The following is a 19,007-nucleotide window of genomic DNA, read 5'->3' as shown; positions in this document are numbered from 1 at the left end:
AGCGAAGACTCAGCTGTGACTTCCTGCTTCCAAGTCAACCTGAATCAGGTTAGCGTGGAAAGCAGTGTCGTTTAGAGCTGCAGCACTACTACCTGCATTCTCCTAAAAACCCGATGTCTGAAACCAATTTGACCTTTGACCTTTCCGATTGCGGACGGGTGAGAGGCGTCCGCGTGCCAAACTACTTTACAAAGTGTGATTCGCATTCAATTTTATCGTTAATAAAAGCATTACTTTAATAAACTCGTATCTGTGAAGCAGGTGCGATGTGGGGTCTGGAAACATGGGCGCCTGATTAAGTCAGCAAAAAACGTTTAATAATTGAGACCCAACAAACACAATCATGTCAAAACGTCCTGTTTCTGCACAATATTGCGCGATTACCTGAGTTAAACCGTATGTATTTTTTTCCTGGACACCTAACACAGCCTGAATAACACTCTTTCTCGCCAGCAGGAAAAAAAGTGGCAGTTCTTCGTCACATACGTTAGAACGCCAAAAACTGTGTCATTATCATAAGACGAAAGGGCCTAATGCAGTTTGCTGTGCAATGCGAAACTATAGTTTAACGCTTTTAATTATGCCGAAAAATATTGCTCGCCGGTGTCGACCGTTTGAAGCCTTGCATCCTCGAAGAATCACGATCATGCCTTGGCAGGTGGCCTGGTGAAGCACTGATTGGTCGGCGTCCTCGGTCAGGTGCAGACCGGTCTCCCCATGTCTCCGAAGCTGTTGTACTTGTAAGCGATGAATGATGTGGGCTAATAAAAAATCGCGACGCTGTTTTAAAGAAACGCAGAAATTTTAGCTAGTTGATACATTTTCGAAAACTTCAAAAGCACACTTCAGAAACGAACATTAATGTCCCCAGTCATTTCTTTACATAAGCGATTATATAATCACTTAGCACACTGTAGAAATAATGCTCAGGCGTTTGTGCGGCCTTAATTTTCATTGAATGTGTGTGAGCAAGCCACGGTCAGTACACAGCTCGTCGCATCTATCGCCGCCACCTTAACCATCAGAAGGCGTCACCGCCGACTCACGGCTAGCGGAGCGACATCTGTGTTTGCGGAGTGACCCGCGCTTCGTTAACGCCGCGTGCGCCCCCTGGCGCGAAAAAATAGCTGCGCGCGCGCCGCTCTCTCGCATCGATGAAGCGTTTTACCGCTCCCGTGGTCGCCGTCGCGGGGCGGCGCTGTATGAATGGAGGTCGCACAGAAGAGCAGAGCAGACGGCGGAAGAGGGGGCGAGAGAAAACATGGCGCGGGGCAGCTTTAATTGGCGGCGAGTGGGGCGCTAATGGGATGAAATCACCGAGACGCACCGCTCCACCCCACACTCCCTCGCATCTATTCGATGCTCTCCTGGGTGACTGACTGCCACGGTGAAGCCGCGGGGGCTTGGGGTCGGAGTAAGGGGAAGTTGCAAATCTGCGCGTATGCGGACCCGCCGTCAGCATATATCGTCTCTGCACAACCTAGTAGACACTAGTAGTGCGTCGTAAAACGCCAAGTAAACCGTTCCTTTGCAGTCCGGTTCGCTGGCCGCCAATGTTGGACCTTTGGATCAGGCTCGACACCGACAGCGTGCTGTATGCGGGGATGGAATAGCGGAAGGATTTGTAGCCATTAGCGAGGAGTTTGCTTCGAGTAGACTCCACAGACTCGCCTGTAGAGGAGAAGGCAAATGTTCATATTGACAGCACATCAAATTGAGTATATAGTCCCTGAAAAAGTTACAGCGTGGCACGCGTACAGATCTCTCCGTCATGTCAGAAACGAAGTTGAAGCTAAGTCAATAGCTGCTTCAAGTAAACTAACGCTCTCCCCGGTGTTTCTGTGAGCCCCTTTGGGTCACACGTTAAAAATTAATTTAAAAAAGCTTAATTAGGGCACGTGACTCAACAGCCAACTATGAAAGGAGATTGGAAAAGTTATAATTATCTGCCATCTCTGCTAACAATCTTTCTTTGCTCTCTTTTGTTAAGTGTCCAACGACCGGAAATAGGCAGCTTTGTGCGATTATCCACGAGGCTTCCTTAGGTCGCTTTACGAGATAGCTTTGGCTGGTGCAGGAAAGGGCAAAAGTGAGAGCAATAGAAGACCGTTAAAGAGTTTCTGAAATTTCCCTGACGAATACTGATGATGGTCATGAGGTGTAATTGTTAATGCGACGTATTTAGGACGTCCATTGTACCTTTGTGAATTGTTTAGTTTGCAGCGGTTTGCGAGTTGAAGGTAACTTTCCGCAGCGGTAAATGAGGTCCCCTAAAGTGCTCCAACCGCGGTAATGGCCGCGCATGCGCTGATGTCGCCCGTCTAGTCCGGTAAACTGTAACCTAAACACGGTAACAATATGCTATATCTCTCTAATGGCTTCGTCACTGCACTAAAGTGACGAAGCCATGATCTGTGGAGCTAAACGCAGACAACCACTGAATGTTCACACTACCTTCGATCACAAATTACGACTTATTTGCTTCGAACAAACTGTTTCTTGGATGATTAATTTATAATTTGCAAAGATGCCACTGTAATTTTCCGGAGACGTCCTCCGAAAGCATTTTTTCTGCCCATTGCATGAATAGACGCGTGCTCAGTCAGTGTCGACATCTAGAGAAATAGCTCGCAGGTTAGTGTGCGTTGACAGCACACGTCTATTTAGCCGCTGTAATTCGTTCCCTGACTCAGTATCAGCAAAATCACCAATGACTCATGCCCAGCTTTTCCTACACAATAGGCAACCCGTGCCATCTGCTGGCCGCCAATTGAGATTATTCGAAACTCGAGAGCGATATTTTAAACTAGACAGGCCTAAGAAATTTGCATGACCATGATAATTATATAGTCCTAGCTACTCTTGATCCTGATCCTCTCTTTAGAATGCGGTCCTTAAAATAATTCCTGCACTCGCATCATTTTCGACGACAGTAACAAAACCATGAATCGAAAATGGGGGAAAAAATAGAAAATCAGTGCGATCTACCATCTACCAAAATTGCCCCGCCGGGGTGGCGCAGTAGTTACGGCGCTCGACTGCTGTTCCCAAGGACGCGGGATCGAATCCCGGTCTCAGCGGCCGCTTTTCGGTGGAGGCGAAAAGCAAGGCGCCCGTGTGCTGTGCGATGTCAGTGCACGTTAAAGAACCCCAGGTGGTCGAAATTTCCGGAGTTCTCCACTACGGCGTCTCTCATAGCCTGAGTCGCTTTGGGACGTTAAACCCCACAAACCAAACCAAACCATCTACCAAACATTTGAAATTCCCGCGGTTACCGAGACTGATCAGTGTCACGCGTCACGTGGTGGCAGCAGTGCAAGCAAGAAGCTTTCATTCAGATTTCCTCAGCTTGACAGAGCGAGTGCCTTTGGATGCAGTAAAGGGCTCATCATTTAATGCAAAAACAAGAACGATCAAAACTCTAGCGAGGTTGTGTTATACTTACGTTGAAGTTCACTAAGAAAGGATGACTCCAGATGCTTCGCACTACTCCGAGCCTGACATAGAGAGGGAGAAAGCACTTTTTTTAGCCTGAGATATGGCAGTGTCGCAGCTGCTTTCTTCCAGATCTTGCAACTTGTAGCTGACATTACTTTCACTGTGCGTTTACTTGCGTTTCCACAGTACCGTGGATGGGGCTGATTGTTATGATGTTTCTAGGATTTTTTAACCTACTCCTGCCAAGTAACCTCGACTAAGACTTAGTATGGGAAAATAAATAAATAAATAAACACCGATACAAAGTCAGAAACGAACTGCTGCGCCAAAAAAGACGCGCGCACAGTGAAGCGAAGTTCAAGCTCCCAAATTTGTTTGAAGAGTATAGTAAAGCCAACCTGCGCACGTCCAACTGCTGCCCAGCCATGGCAGATGCGCGGTCAGCAAATCAAGCAGCTCGGGACCGCCATACTGCACCCTCATATATGCAGAGTCACGGTCAAACCTCTGGCGTGCGTGCCGGCCAATCACAAACGTCCTGGAGCACGTTTTGCTATTATATACCTGACGTCGTTCACAGATAGCGCGCAGAAGGCTAAAGCCCTCGGCACTCAGCACTAAAAAGGGAGAAATATGACGACAAAATATAGATGGCTTTTGCTATCGAGCACATGCAAGCAACTTTCCAATCATTGTTCTGCCTCCCAACTTAAAATTATTATCTGTGCTTTCTGCTCTTCCTTGACATGTGTCAAGCGGATAATACCCGTGAGAGTCGGACATTTTTAACGCTGCACTAACAGTTCACGTGTGTAGGCATACATTTCTGTACAATAATATCAAAGAATACTTCCTAGAAACGCTGCCTCGAAGCAACGTATAGGCCGTATAGGAAACATACAGTGCCCAGGTGCGCCAAAACTATTCCAATACATCCCTAAAAATTGCTGCCGTCCGCAGCTTGTGTCACGACAAAGGCAAAGAAACATTCCGGACAATCGATCGAAGACGAGACATTCGGTTGATAACGTTACTTGTCTGTGTTCTCTGGACGTAACCCAGTTAATATTGGTCAAGTGTGACTTCATCAGATCCCGAAAGTTAGTACCTCTATTGACTTGAAAACTCACCACGAGGGGCACCTGAAAAATGCATGCTCCACACGCTAGGTGGCGTGCTATGGAGCTCCTATTGGCCCAGCGAAATTCATCGCAGGTTGCCTATATCAACCAGCGTACGAGGGGTTCCTCATAAGAACTGTCTTTAGGTTACGAGGACATTCTTATGAGAACAGTATAGTCATACATGCTGTAAGCTATACTGACCAAAGAGCAGCCATATGGCGCGGGGTTGTAAAAAAATGAAAGCGAATGCACATGTCCAGAAGAAAGCGTCGCCACTTTGGGATAGGACAGACAGGGACAGCTTCCGACAAAAATGTAGGAAAATAAAAGTGGGACTCCCGGCCGTGCCCGGCAGCTGAAATCTGCGAGAGAGATCCACGAGAGGCTCATAACTTAAGTTCTCTAAGAAACGGCCAGGGGGCGCTTAGGCCCCGTTTCTTTCCTTACATCTAGTAAGCACTCGCTTGTTTTCCTTTCTTCTTGATTATTTACGCTGGCGACGTTTTAGCGCTTCCTTTTTCATTCGCATCACCACCTTTCCAGGCTGTGGACTACCGGTCCTCGGTCCTCAGTCAGGCCTTTATTTAGCAAGGTCCTTGTAAAGAACGATCAGTTTAGTACAGCCGAAGAATAGGGAAAACTTCGGGAATACAAACCCGGAGCCCTTTCCGCGATCGCGAATATGCGCAACTTTCTTTTCCGAAAACGAGCAAAACTTTTACACATCCAAGGAACCCTATGGAGGTGATGACGACTGGTCCTGGTCCCTAGTCTCCCGTTTTTCTGGACAGTGTACGATGCAGTCCTCCATCTCAAAGCGAGCCCTCTGGAACCAAAACGTCGTACGCCTTTCGCTCATGTTGAGTCTCTCAGTTCGAGGTACCCTTATCCCTGTATTCTGGTAACGGAAAGGAAATAAAGTATGGTGTTTTACTCTTTCTGCAAGAAGGAAAAGAATGAAAGAAAATCTAATAGGACCTGAGGAAAGCCAAGCGATTTATGGGAAGGAACGAAGGTTCGAGGAAGCCGAAGTGTACGAAGAGATGTAAGGGGGGACGCGAGAGGGAGAAGAAAAAAGCTCGGCGAGTTTTCCCCCGGTTTCCCTCGGGACTTCCAATCACCCGTTGTTTGCGCAAGCACCTTTGGTTGTGTTTACCGTGCACCAGCTAGGGAGAGCGTTCCTTTTTTTCCCTTCCGCGTCGACTCTTTCTTTTTTCAGCGCTTCCCATTTTCTCTCCGCCTTCCCATTGCTGCCGCCTTCTAATATATTTTGTTGTTTTTTTTCCTCTCTGCCACATGGTGTGTTAAAACCATCAGTGTTATCTTTTCTGCGCGTGCGCGATGTCAGAATTTTATTTAGCTTTCCTGCTGTATTTCTCCTGGCATTCTTCCGCGTGCGTCGTCGTGCGCCACTGGTCGGCCGTCCAGTTCCTTTCCGCCTTACCTACCTTCGCGTTTTTTTTTTTCTCGCCGCCCAAGCTCCAAGTGCTATTCGCGAGAGAGTTTACGATTTTCCGGGTCCTCCGGAGTCCCATAACACAGAGAGAAACCGGCGTCGCCGACGACGACGTCTTCCTTGTGCCCACGTCTCGTATACTCGTATACAGGTCGAACCGAATCCCTTCGCTCCTTTTTTCCCCTGTTTGTCAAGGGTCGGGACTGGGGCGTAATCATTACCTAATGCGATTTCCTCCGTTCGTTTCCTTCTTTCGGCTTTTGCGAAGTCTTCGCTGTAGACCTGCGCGTTTCCTACGGACTCCTGGTTTTGTTCACATTTCCCTCTTTTTGCTAGCTTGTCCCTTGATGTACCACTTTCCCCAATCGTTCCTCCCTTTTCTCTCTCTTAACGAAAACAAACGAAAAGACGCTTGTGAAGGGGCGGAGGCCCAAAATATAGGGAACTTAAACAGGCAAGGGGAAAGTGTTCCCCAGCAGGCTGCCGCGTCCTTTGTGTCGGAGTGCGCACACACAGTGTGTTTGCACTTTCGCTTTGCATCCAATTGCGCGCCGCGCTCACCAGCTCGGACTGGCGCAGGTACGCGACATTGGTTTGGAACAACGGTTCGCTCCTCATTTCTATTCCCGCGGGAAGAAAGTAAGCCCCACACAGGCGGGCTGATTCGACTTCGTGGAAGAAAAGATTGAAAATGCTGTTATCTTGATTTTTTTTTTTTTCCATTTTGGTCTCGACGAGTTCTGTTGGGAGCTGTCTCGGCGTGCGCGCAGTTTTTGCAGCTCCTGGGGCTAGGTTAAATTTGTGCAGGTACTGCGATGATGTTTAAACACATTTATGGATGATGTACAGCACGGGTGAGGGTTGTGGAACACTGTGGCAGACATTTGCGGCGCGCTGGGATGTTCTCTGGTCTCGACGATGACGAATTGTTGTTTGCACTTCCAATTCGCTCTCGAAAATCGTATCTCCGGTTGAATTATTCGTTTTTGGCTCCCTGGACGTCGTGCGCAGATGGTTTCTTTGAAACAGGGAGCAACCTTATTTCCAATATCAATCGGGCGTCGATGATTATGTTGGGTTCCATAGGTAGTTTCAATCACGGAATATGTAAGTTTTTGTGAAAGAAGTGTTTGTACGAAGGCCGACAAGGCTTTTTGTTCTTCGTCGAGACTCCATAGCTTTAATGAGTTCGTGGCAAGCAAGAAGTTCAAACAAAGCCTCGAGGGAAGAAATACCCACCAAACCGAAACCGCGCATATAAGCGCTATCTGTGAGTAAAGACGCAGCATGAATACCAAAGGGATTTAAGCATCGGTGCAACCAGTATTCTCTGCAAGAAACATCGCTTAAAAAAAGGAACGAAGGAAATGAGCAATGTAATCATGCAGATGTGGTCTACACACACTCTGATGTGGTGTGTTGCTTCAATCTGGCGTTGTCCTGCAGAGTGCAAATGTAACGCCATTGTACCTACGATTCAAGCCCCCTTCGGATAGCCTTGCTTAGCTCAAAAACCTTCTCATTTTCATCTGGAAGAAAAAATTACTTCACTTCCTGGGTATTACCCTTGGACATTTTCTCGACCCTAACCCGCTGCAGTCAAAACACATGTCCATGGCTTTCGTCTATACAGCCCACCATGCGTATCTTGGTTCACGTACACGCACCTAATGTTTACCGGTATTATCCCACACATACTCAAAGCAAACGGTCAAGCTATCATGTTAAGGCGGGAGCCTTTATAGGCTTATGAGTGTGGACAGGATTTCTACGTCCGCGGAGGGTGTCACACCGTCATGGCCGAGAAATCAATTGATTTGTAGTAAAATAATGGTTGCATGGGGTAGAGAGTGAAAACATGCCTGTGTGAAAAATTTTCGTTGATGCGGAGCAATTAGCTGATTAATTAGAGGCAAAAAAAGTCAATTCGATGTCAAAATAGGCAAGAACGTCGATATAATGTACGGACGTCAGAACAGTGACGGACGTCGAAATTGTACTAAAAACGTTCAAAAACGTTGCAAAGTTTTAATGCCAGGTCTTGCATTGTGTTACATCATCGAAAACAGACAGTCTTGTGTAAAAGGGAAAAAAGGGAAAAAAACAACCAAGAGAGAAAAAGTAAGAAGAGTAAAAAAGAAAAAACGTTAAAAGAGCAAAAAAGAAAAAGAAAGCAGGGAATGAGTGAAAAAACAGCAACAAATGAAAAATCGCAGGAAAGGCTTTCACTTACCGCACTTAAGAAAGATCTAAGTACCTCCAAAAAATTTAATGTGAATGACCATAGGATATCAATATAAAGTTCCGCTTTAAGCAAGACGTACGAAGGCGCTTAAGAGGCTAGGTGTATCGTGTCTGACGCAGAATCCAAGGGTGTCGGAGGATAGAAGCTGCCCAAGTTGGCAGCTCCTGCTAACCAGGTCATGTCATGTGGTCTTATGACGTCACACAACCCAACGACCGATCAGGGACCGATCATGTCACCTGCCTTGTCACATGTCGCCTCGCACCTGCCAAAGGCACGGGCGGGATTTTTCACTCGCAACGCCAATGCTGACAACGCCGACGCTGCATTTTTATCTGGAGGAGGTGGTCTTTGACGCTATTGTGTTGAAGTTTCGTAAACGTTTTCCATCTGGATCATCTGCATTGCTAACGGTCGTATAACTTCGCTGCGACGCTCCCGCAGACATTGCAAATTATACGCTCAGCTAGCCGCTAGATGTCTCGTACGCTGTCACCGTTGCCTCACACTCAAATTTCAGTAGAGACAAACCAATGCTATTCAAGTTTCGTCCAATATTTTCCACGGACTCCGCAAAGCGAAGTTTCACAACACTGAACGCGCGTTGCCTTACAAACTCATTCTGCAGGCTATACACGTCCTCACTGGCGAGTTCACTTGACGGCCGGATTATGTTGTCAGAACGCCAAGTTCCTTCTGAAAAGCGTTAGTCCTTGCAGGGCCCGTTGGTGAATTTTCCAGTCCCCAACGACCGGCAAACAGAAGACCGCGACGCTGTGCAAAATTTTCCCGACGCTGCAAGTTCTGCGCGGATACAATAGCATCCGATGCCGCTGACCACGGTGGTACGTGACGATAATACAGCACAGAGCACATATTGAGAGAGAGAGAGAGAGAGAGCTGAAACACTTTGCGGTGAGAGAATGTCCACCCCAAAAATACAAACATTGCGTACAGAGTGTCAACGAATGATACTGGAGGAGTGGGCTGTGAGTGGTGAATGTTTCTTTTTTTCTTTTTTTAATAAGCTCCGGCTTTCGACCACTGTTTTCATGTGTTCGAATTGGTAGAACCGACGCTGAATGCGGAGTAGAATGTCAAGCAAGTGGTCCATTATAGAGCTGACGCGCTGCAAAATCAGACCCTCTCTCCTTCCCAAGTTCAAGTTTGCACTTCATAAAGGACCATCTTGCTTTCTCTCTTCTACCTTGCATAATTTGCCCCATCGCGATGTCTCGGTGTGTAGGGTGCTCCACTGCTGAGTTTTAGGACGCGCATTCGATCCTGGCCGCAGCAGATGCCTTTCAATAGAGGCTAAACTCAGGGCGCCCGGTGTGCCGTGAGATGTACGTGCACCTTGATAAACTTTATGTAAATCCCAGGCTGACAAACTTTAACCCGGATACCTCTATTACTGGATTACGCACTGCATATGTCTCTTTCGGTAGTTAAACTGTTAAACTATTCCTTAACACTACTTCACCAAGCATGCATATCCAATTTGCTTTTCACTAACGAAATGTACTTCCCATTGCTATGCGACCAGTTGTTTGAACCAGTTGTTGATATAAGCAATGATATCTCGTAGGCTTTGAAAGCATAGCTTTAACTATGATTAAGAAGTGTCCCGCTTTGGGACGTTAAAACCCTTAAATTATACCAGAGAGCCTGTTAACGATCACTTCGCAGCTCTAAGTTTTCAGCGCACTGCTTACCCGGTAGGAGCCGAGCAGAGAAATGGATTAAAACGTTTTCTTGTCATTTTACATGAAGCGCTCAAAAAGACAAAATTAGCAATAAGCAGCATTTTGGGCGGTACATACGCCAGGCAAATTTCAATTCGCACGAAGGCCGCGGTCCTGGCAAGACCCGAACGTCTTTAATTAAACATGTTCAATAGAATCGGCTAAATCTTCATTTTTGTTTGTATTCAAGCTATTAACGAAGAGAGAATCTATCTGTAAAGGTACAATATCACAGCCCAAATACCACACGCTTTGCGGCGTAAAACTTCCAGCCCGTCAGCTAACAAATGATTGCTCATTAACACAAAAGAACCATGAGTCAAGGAAATATTCTGGCTGCTCGGCACGGAGGCGGCTGAGCAGCTAGTTTGAGGTAGTGCCGAACACCATGCAGCCTTGACTAACGCAGGATACAACTTTTACCCAGAGAGCCACTACTCGCGCGACAGAATGAAAACAATAAAAAATAAAACACGACGTCCAGCAGCCACCGCTATCTTGCATGCTACGCAGAGCCAAGCGTAGTCATCAACTCTGCTCGACTCGCGATTTGCGTGATATCAAGAGGGTAACTTCCACGCAGAGCAGGTACTATTTGGCTCGTTCAGCGGAGCTACAGTGCTCTACGCAGAGCCGCCGCGCTCTAGCAGACGACGTGGTTCAGGCCACACCTACAGCTGTTACTGTGCCTGCGCGCTTTAGTTCACCAGGCACCCGCGAGTGGCGCTCCGTGGAGGATTGGTGGCTTAAACGCAGAGAAGTGACATAATGTTAGTAATGTAGAAACAAAAATTTAATAAATAGAATGATGGTATAGTTAACCAATATAAAACAATAATTAAGATATAGGGAGAAAAATGAGCATGATAGCTACTGCTACCACCCCGTTTCAAAGGGGACGCTCCTATATTCTATCCATCCATCCTGCCGCCCCGAGTAGTGGCGTTAAAGATGGAAGTGGTCGCGCCTGTACCTGCATTGCGCCCAGCAGTGAATGAGCCAGCAAAGCTGCACGTAACTCCTCGAGAAAGGGACTTGTATGGAAGCCTGATCACTATGAGCTAGCCTGGCTTCTGATCCAGCGCTTTCACTTCCAGCGATACTGAAATTACTGTGTACCCACTGAAACTTGATTGCATGACCACGCTCGAACTCCATAGCTCGCAGAATCTCAATTAGCCAAGTTAGCTGCTCGTAAGTCGTATGCACATATCTTCATATGCTTTTATAATCTGTAATGCAGGTCTCGAGTCGCAGAATATTGTCCAATGATTTGCTGCCTGCTGGCAAACGTAGCGGACGACCTCTGGTATGCCTGCTAATTCGGTTGCCGCGGACGATGTTTTATGGATGAGCCTAAGCGGTGGCTGTAGGCACTTTTAGGCACTATAAATGCGGCCACTGAAGAGGTGGTCGTCAGGGAGCCGTCCACAAAAATGAGCACTGAGTCACCATGTGTAGAAAAGATGTATGATAGTGCCAATTAATCGAGTCGAGATGTTGCGATGTGCCCTTTTTTAGTATTCTTGGAATATGTTCGCGCACGTTGAATTTTTGAAGCGTCCATAAAGGCCTGTGCACAATTTGGGGAGGCATGTAGTTTGTAAGCATCACACGGAGGTGTGTCCTGATGGCTTTCGATATAGGCTGTGTCTGGGCGCGTACTACTAATATTAGCCAGGTGGTGGTGGCGATGCCTGGAGAGATATCTCAATGCACTCGTAGTGACTCCTGCTGAAAATAAATTCGGACTGGGCAGGCGCGGGCTTCACATATGTGCCCAATATCGAAGACTTGCATAGTAAACCCAAGCACACTCTTAAAGCTTGTGCCTGGGCGCTTTCAAGAGTTCGCAGGGCATTTGGTCTCTTCCCCGAAAGAACCAGCTCACTGTTCCTAAGATAACCAATCACCAGCGCATAGTACAAGTTCGCTCAGACGGACTCCAGGATTTACCAGCTATAAACCTTACGATGCTTGCAAAACTGTCAAGTTTTCGTCTGAGCAAAGAACGTGCTTCGTCCAGCTCAGTCACTGTCACAGATACCTAAGAACTATGGGCTATGGGCACATGTTCTGGTCTTCCACGCACACCATTAAACACCGACTCCACATAGCTACAGTGTACCCTTGACGCATGCGGCAGCCAACCGGGTATGATGTCTTTTATGCGCTCCTTGGAGTGTTGAGCATTTTTGAAAGCTAAAAAATTTGAGACTTCCGGGGACATGCGAAATGAACTCAAGGGATAATGGCTGAGAGCTGGGCATGTTGGTGATTATTCATATTTGTAAAAAATTGGGCAACTGTAAGGAAAAAACATGGCAGCCAGAGCACACGGGACAGCGCCTATTGTACCAATTCCCTCCTTGTTTTCGTCTTGTTTGCACAATTCTCTTTAAATATCAAGAGGATTGTCTCAGTAGTTAATTATCCCGATTTCGATGTTTTGGAATGTTGTACCGTTCGCACGTTGTATGCTTACTTTGTATGTCGTCTCTTGAAATCACTGTAACTATTTTACTGTCCTTTAGCTCTTTGCGACGGCTCGTGGGAGGGCGGCGACCAACTGCAGCAGCCTGTCCGCCTGTTGTACGCAGGGCAGCCACAGGCGGCACTGCTGGGCAAGACGCGGCGTCCGCGGACGGCGTTCACGAGCCAGCAGCTTCTTGAGCTGGAGAACCAGTTCCGCATGAACAAGTACCTCTCCAGGCCCAAGAGGTTCGAGGTGGCCACGAACCTCATGCTCACTGAGACACAGGTGAGGCTGCAGAGTGTACAAACTGTGCATGGTTGGCAGCTGTAGCGGGGTCTTTTCTGCCCTGTCTTTATCGCCCAATTCTAGACCTATTTATAAAGAACCCCTGAGGACAAACTTTCGCCAATATCGATAAAGTGCCGTCCTTCTAACCATAAAAAAAGCGAAGCTGCTATAAGCTAGAAACAGCTAAAACGAAATTAATGGGATGCCTAACTGGCCAGTTTCGCAACTAAATGCGTGCATCGATTCCATTTTTTAAACCGAATCTCGGAGGCTAAATACGCCTCGTCCAACTCCTACGACACATCCTGAGCGTCAGCGCTATTTGCATACGCAGGAACTGGTTTGCGCATGCCGCGTGGAAGCGTCGAGATCTGACCATGCTAGATATCGGCGTCGGCCGTTACGTTGAGAGTAGAAAGTTGTGGGAATTAGATCGCAGGTATGTACCCCACAGAAAGGCAGGAGGAAATGCGGAGGAGGGAGATGCGGCTGAAGTTAGAACAAATCAGTGACAGAAGAGCATAAGGTGGAAAGTGGGAAAGCCGGATAACCCGGTGTGAGAAGAGGGGTAGCGCTTAGTTTGCGTCAGCTAATTCGTAATATCGCGGTACAGTTAACCGTACGGGGAAAAACTAGGCTTCGGTGTTGTAGTCGGCGTTATGAGCGAAAATTTATGAGCATGCCTATGGCACATGGGAATTGGCAAGTCGGAGTTGACATGTATGAGTTGACGCGTATGAGTTGACATGTATGAGTTGACACGTATGAGTTTACACATATGAGTTTACACATATAAGTGTACACGTATGAGTTGACACGTATGAGTTGACACGTATGAGTTGACAAGTATGAGTTGACAAGTATGAGTTGACAAGTATGAGTTTACACTTATGAGTTTACACATATAAGTGTACACGTATGAGTTGACACGTATGAGTTGACACGTATGAGTTGACAAGTATGAGTTGACAAGTATGAGTTTACACTTATGAGTTTACACATATAAGTGTACACGTATGAGTTGACACGTATGAGTTGACACGTATGAGTTGACACGTATGAGTTGACAAGTATGAGTTGACAAGTATGAGTTTACACTTATGAGTTTACACTTATGAGTTTACACGTGGGAGTAGGCACATCACTTTTATTCCAGCCATCGAGATGCTATAGACTATTGCTCAAGTTGACAGCTACCAACTCGACAGCTTTCAGCAAAGAAGGTGAGATGGGAATAGAACCCGGAATTCTTAGATCCCGAGACAGACCCGTAGCCCCTAGGCCACGCAGGGAATCTCGGGCAGCTTCGTTAAACCGGGACTTCACATCCATGTCACGTGGTCTTTCGCATAATGTGGTAGCTTACGACTAATATGCATCTGCGAAATGATATTTTGCTTTATGGTGTTAATGTCCCAAAGCGGCTCAGGTTACGAGGGCTGCCACAGTGGAGGGCTCTAGCAATGTCGACTACCTGATGTTTTATTACCATGCACTGAGCTATTTGTTAGATAATAGAAGCACAAATGAAGACAGTAAGTAGCAAGAAGTAAGTAGCAAAGTACATGCACGCGCTGTCGTAGATCATAACGGGGAGCCGCAGACGGCAGCCATTGACGTGGTGGCACCATACACCTAAAGATCCCCCCCCCCTCCCCGCCATTAATTTTTCAGCGGTAAATTTTGTTCGTGCACCAGAGAACTGCGCCGACGTCGCCTAGGTGCCTCTCGGGGCAAGGTCAGCGAGGCACAGCGGCTGCTTCGGGAGATGTCATGCCTGCTTCTCCTCCATAACAATCAGAATTGGGAAAGGATTCAGTGCCAATAAAAGGATGGTTACGCAGGAAAATATAGAGTAAGCTCTAACTGCACATATTCCCGAGATACTAAATTATTCACCTCAGCATACTGAAGGAAAATAACTGAACATCTGTGCCCAAATTTATCAGTACCAAGTATCATCGTTCTTAAACAGTTTTTCCTTTTTTTTTTCTCCTTCAGGTCAAAATCTGGTTCCAAAATCGCCGCATGAAGTGGAAGCGCAGCAAGAAGGCGCAGCAGGAGGCTAAGGCCAGGTCTGCTGACAAAGGTTCCGACCAGTGCCGCCAGAGCCCGACACCGTCCTCAGGAGGAGGGGGAGGCAGCGGTGGTGCCACTGCTCCGTCGCCTTCGAAGCCCGCGCCTCAGCCGCATCGGCACGCACAGCATGCGGCGCCCCCTCACCACCGGCTACCGCTCAACGCCAACGACTACCCGGACTCGCCTGCCGCGGCCAGGGACCTCCAGCTGCGACTGCAGCAACACCACCAGCACCAACACCAGCCGCACCTCCAGCAGGACAACGAGAGTGTGTCCTCACGGGGCGCGAACAGCGATGCCGAGCCTGACATGGCCTTGTCTCCGGGACTTGCGGACTCCAATGTGGCGCTCTCGCTGTGTTCCCAGCCCACGGGGCGAAGCACGGACCTCATCTACCGACCGTACGTGGTGTGACGCTAGGCTGCCCGCGGCGAGAGGAACATGGCGCCCGCCGTCGGCATGCATGCACAATTTGATAGTGATCCTGAATATTTAAGGTTATACTTTGAGCTACAAGACGTAGCCAGGGCCGTTTTGCGCTCTTGCAAATCGCATACGGTGCATGGCTGATCTGTGAAGAGGTCTCTTAAGGCTCGTCTAGGTGTATGACTGCGCCCGAAAGACATTCACTCTTTATACAGCGTTCCACTCGGTTACAGCATTTATTGCGAGTCTGATAAAGATACACGTCGCAACTTTCTCAAAGCTACGTGAGAGAGAACCGAGCTTTCTTAGCTCTGCTGCCAAGTCCAGCAGTATAGCTGCTTCACCAAGCAGTCTTCCCGCACGATGCGGAGAGAGAGAGAGAGAGATCCGTGGCATAGTGTTCACGATTTCGTGCACGACGATCAGGCATCGTGCACCGAACGCACCACCTCATCACGCAGCCAAGCATGAACTAGCTCGCAGCGCGGAAGTACACACGCGCAGCTTTAACCACGGCATCTCATGGAACTAGTCACAACAAGGGAGATAGTGGAATGAAAGAGATGCTCTTCTGGCTTTGCGAGTGCTTCAGCTGTGCGCGTACAGTACAGTTCACGCTTAAAGGAAACACTTCCTTCGTATTCAAGCCATTGTTACCTGAATATTCTAATTTTGGTTAAATGGGAGCCGGCAGCGAATACAATTAGGTCGACGTATTTCGTAGGCTAAAGAACCCAAGGCTGCCGAAAGCACTGGAAGATATATTTAGTAGCTGCACAGCAATCACGCACATAATGAAATGAGTTAGGCTAGGAGACACGATCTCACCAGTGCTATTCAGCTTGCTTACAGGAAGTATTCATATATATGCAATGGGAGCAGTTAGTGATCAGGGTTGATGGAGAATATCTCAGTAATGTGTGATTATTCACTGAGGACATTTCATTGCTAAGTAACTCCGGGGATGAATTGCAAAGAATGAATGATGACCCAGAGAGAAAAGGCAGAAAGATGAGCATAAAAAAATAATTTTCAGAGGACCAAGGCAATGCCGTGCAGCTTAGGAAAGGAATAGCATTTTACGGTAGGTAGCGAGACTTCGGAAGCGGCGGGCGAATATGTCTACTTTATCACAGGTAGTAATCACATATCCAGTCCACGAAAAGAAAATAACTAGGAGAATAAGATTCGGATGGAGCGCATTTGGCAAGTACTCGCAGATTAAGACTACCAGCTTGCGGTATCACTCAAGAGGAAAATATGTAAGAGTTGCATCTTACATGTACTCACCATAAGGCTGAAACGTGGAGGCTAACAAAAAGCGTTCTGGTTAACGACGACACAGAGAGCTGTGAAACGGAATATGGCAGATGTACTATTAAGATACAGGAAGCGTGCAGAGTGGGTCACAGAAATAACTCGGTTTAATGACATTCTAATGGAAATCAAGAAGAAGAAATGGACATGGGCAGGACATGTAGTGCGAAGAGAGGATAACCAATGGTCGCTAAGGGGAACAAATTGGATTCTAAGGGAAGGAAAAGCGTAGCAGGAAATTAGGTGGGTGGATGAGATTAAGAAATTCGCAAGGGTCAAACGGATGTAACTAGCACAGAACCGGGTTACTTGGGAGAACAGGGGAGAGGCCTTCGCTCTGCAGTGGGTATAGTCCGGCTGGTGATGGTGATTATGATGTTGATGATGATGCGGCTGAAATCAGCGGAGCCTTCCAGTGCGGCGTCCTTCATAGCGACAGTCGCTTGGAACGTTAAACCTGATACGAAACCACCATTTTCAGCAAGAATATCTCTTCCGAACTCCGTTCCATATTTGTGCTGTTATGACTAAGGAAATTATTATCAAACATTTTCTTTATGAGTGAATTGTACTGCAGGTCGGCGTATCGCGAACCCACGGCGATGAATGGGATGGCAGGAAGCACATGTTAGCCTGTAACCAAGAAACCTACGCGGTAATTTGACGTAGGCAAATGCTGCAGCATTTTCGATGGAGACTTTATTTGCAAGAAAGGAACATGGCGCTCGCATAGTCGGTGTCTCGTGAGCATCCTGCCGCGAAAGCAAATCCCCCGAGATATATTCCCGGACATGGCCGCAGAAAGCGAATAAATGCGCATGCGCTAGCATGTCAGTATCGCTCTACTGCTTGTCCAACGTAAACAGCGGAAAGGATATGGATGCCATTTTATTTTCTGACATAAGCTGTCATATGAACATCATTCGAGATGGATACTTTCTATAAACTACATCACATTAGTGCAGTTTGCATTAGTAGTCCTTTCAACGCCTTTCTTGACAAGAATTCGGATATCTCGTCTGCTACGTGTGACAAGCATAACCATTCCAGCCGTGTTGGTTTCTTTCAGTGTAATTACAAATGTTTCGTTTCTTCAACATTCAGTTGATAAGCAGCGTTTGTTTCTATGTCTGTTTTCTCCCATCTTTGATCGGTTGTAGAGCAAAATGAATCCGTACTATATCGTCAAAATTTTCTGCTTTACCTCTATAGAGCTATCTCAAATGTATAGGAAAGCCTCAGAAACGTCATGTCAAGGTCTACGAATAGAAGAAAATAATCGGCAGGCTTGGAAGTGCGTCATTTTTGGAACAGTCGGTTGTGGTGTCAGAGCGGCTGGAATGTCGCCACATTTGCATACAGCTGCTGTCAAAAGCAGCTATGAGAAAATTTGGTTTCTTTTGTTAATAAGGAAATTATACTTGCCGGCGTGCTTTGCCAGAATGATCCCGATATCATTCGAATGCATTGATTTGGGGTTAAAAGTGATGTGCTGTTCGAAAATCTTAGGCGAAGAATTTAGCCGAACTATTGCCAGAGATTTTGTGAAGATCGAGCTCTGATTATGCCAATTGGCGAGCTCTTCGAGTGCCAAGAACGATCGAAATAAAAGTATGGTCACACATTTACTGTTTTAAGGCAGCGAAAATAGAATGGTCCGCAGCTGAAATTAGAGCGACAGCTGCTCCCTCTACCGCGGTCCATTCTGCACACATTGAGGTAATCAAACGCAGAACATCATGGCTGTGTCGAAATAGTGTCCAGTCCGCGTTCAGCAGAGTTATGGAATAGCGCGATCCGATACAGTGATCCGCTTCGGCGCGCGCAGCCGTGCGCATGCGCTGATTGGTCCCGACGTACGCCAGGCATGCGCGCCGCCGTCTAGAATATGGCGCTCCCTCAAGGCGACATACGCATGCGCAGTGGTACGCGCTGTAGCGGATCGCAAATCACGCTATTCTATAACTCTGTAATATCCTGTGTTCCCGAGTGCCAGACACACATGCAAAGCTGCTGCTTGTTTCCGCGTCAAGGCAAGGGATACAAAACGACTGCTCTTAGCAGAACGACTCTGCTCCATGACACTTTATGCCTAGTGACCCTTTTCAACATTCCCAGCTGTAGCTTCCTAGATACGCTGCGAGACGAAAAACTAGGCCTCTTCGATGTGCTCAAGGTCGACGTCGGCAAACGCTAACGGTACTTGCTTCTCCCAAATTGGCCTGATAACTTTCCAAGATATAAAGAGCCTTCTTGCGTACCACAAACTCAGTTACTGATGAAGCTGACAGATCACCGACACTTGGCGCACGCATAACAATCACGACCTTCTAATAATCTTGTCCAACCTGCCGTGACTTGTTCCGGGGGTGGTGGAGAGGTAACGCAATTAGTAATCAGCACACGCTTGGTC

General features: G+C 47.3%; 1 protein-coding gene and 1 long non-coding RNA gene across 2 annotated transcripts in view; one reads left to right on the top strand and one right to left on the bottom strand.

Moving 5' to 3' along the window:
* LOC146173189 (uncharacterized) overlaps nt 1–15,265 on the top strand; it is an 89,468-nt gene extending 74,203 nt beyond the window's left edge. Inside the window, exons 2-3 of the mRNA XM_084584593.1 lie at nt 12,609–12,769; nt 14,774–15,265. Coding sequence (XP_084440719.1) covers nt 12,609–12,769; nt 14,774–15,265 — 653 coding nt within the window. The remainder of the gene's footprint in view (nt 1–12,608; nt 12,770–14,773) is intronic.
* LOC146173188 (uncharacterized) overlaps nt 1–19,007 on the bottom strand; it is a 303,454-nt gene that overhangs the window by 276,670 nt on the left and 7,777 nt on the right. The gene's annotated exons all lie outside the window — the stretch shown is intronic.

The sequence above is a fragment of the Amblyomma maculatum genome, chromosome 11 (assembly GCF_055883805.1).
Source record: "Amblyomma maculatum isolate TAMU_Amacu chromosome 11, ASM5588380v1, whole genome shotgun sequence".
In the NCBI taxonomy this organism is placed as follows: domain Eukaryota; kingdom Metazoa; phylum Arthropoda; class Arachnida; order Ixodida; family Ixodidae; genus Amblyomma; species Amblyomma maculatum.
The sequence above is the reverse complement of the archived record's forward strand: the minus strand, read 5'-3'. Positions and strand labels throughout refer to the sequence as shown.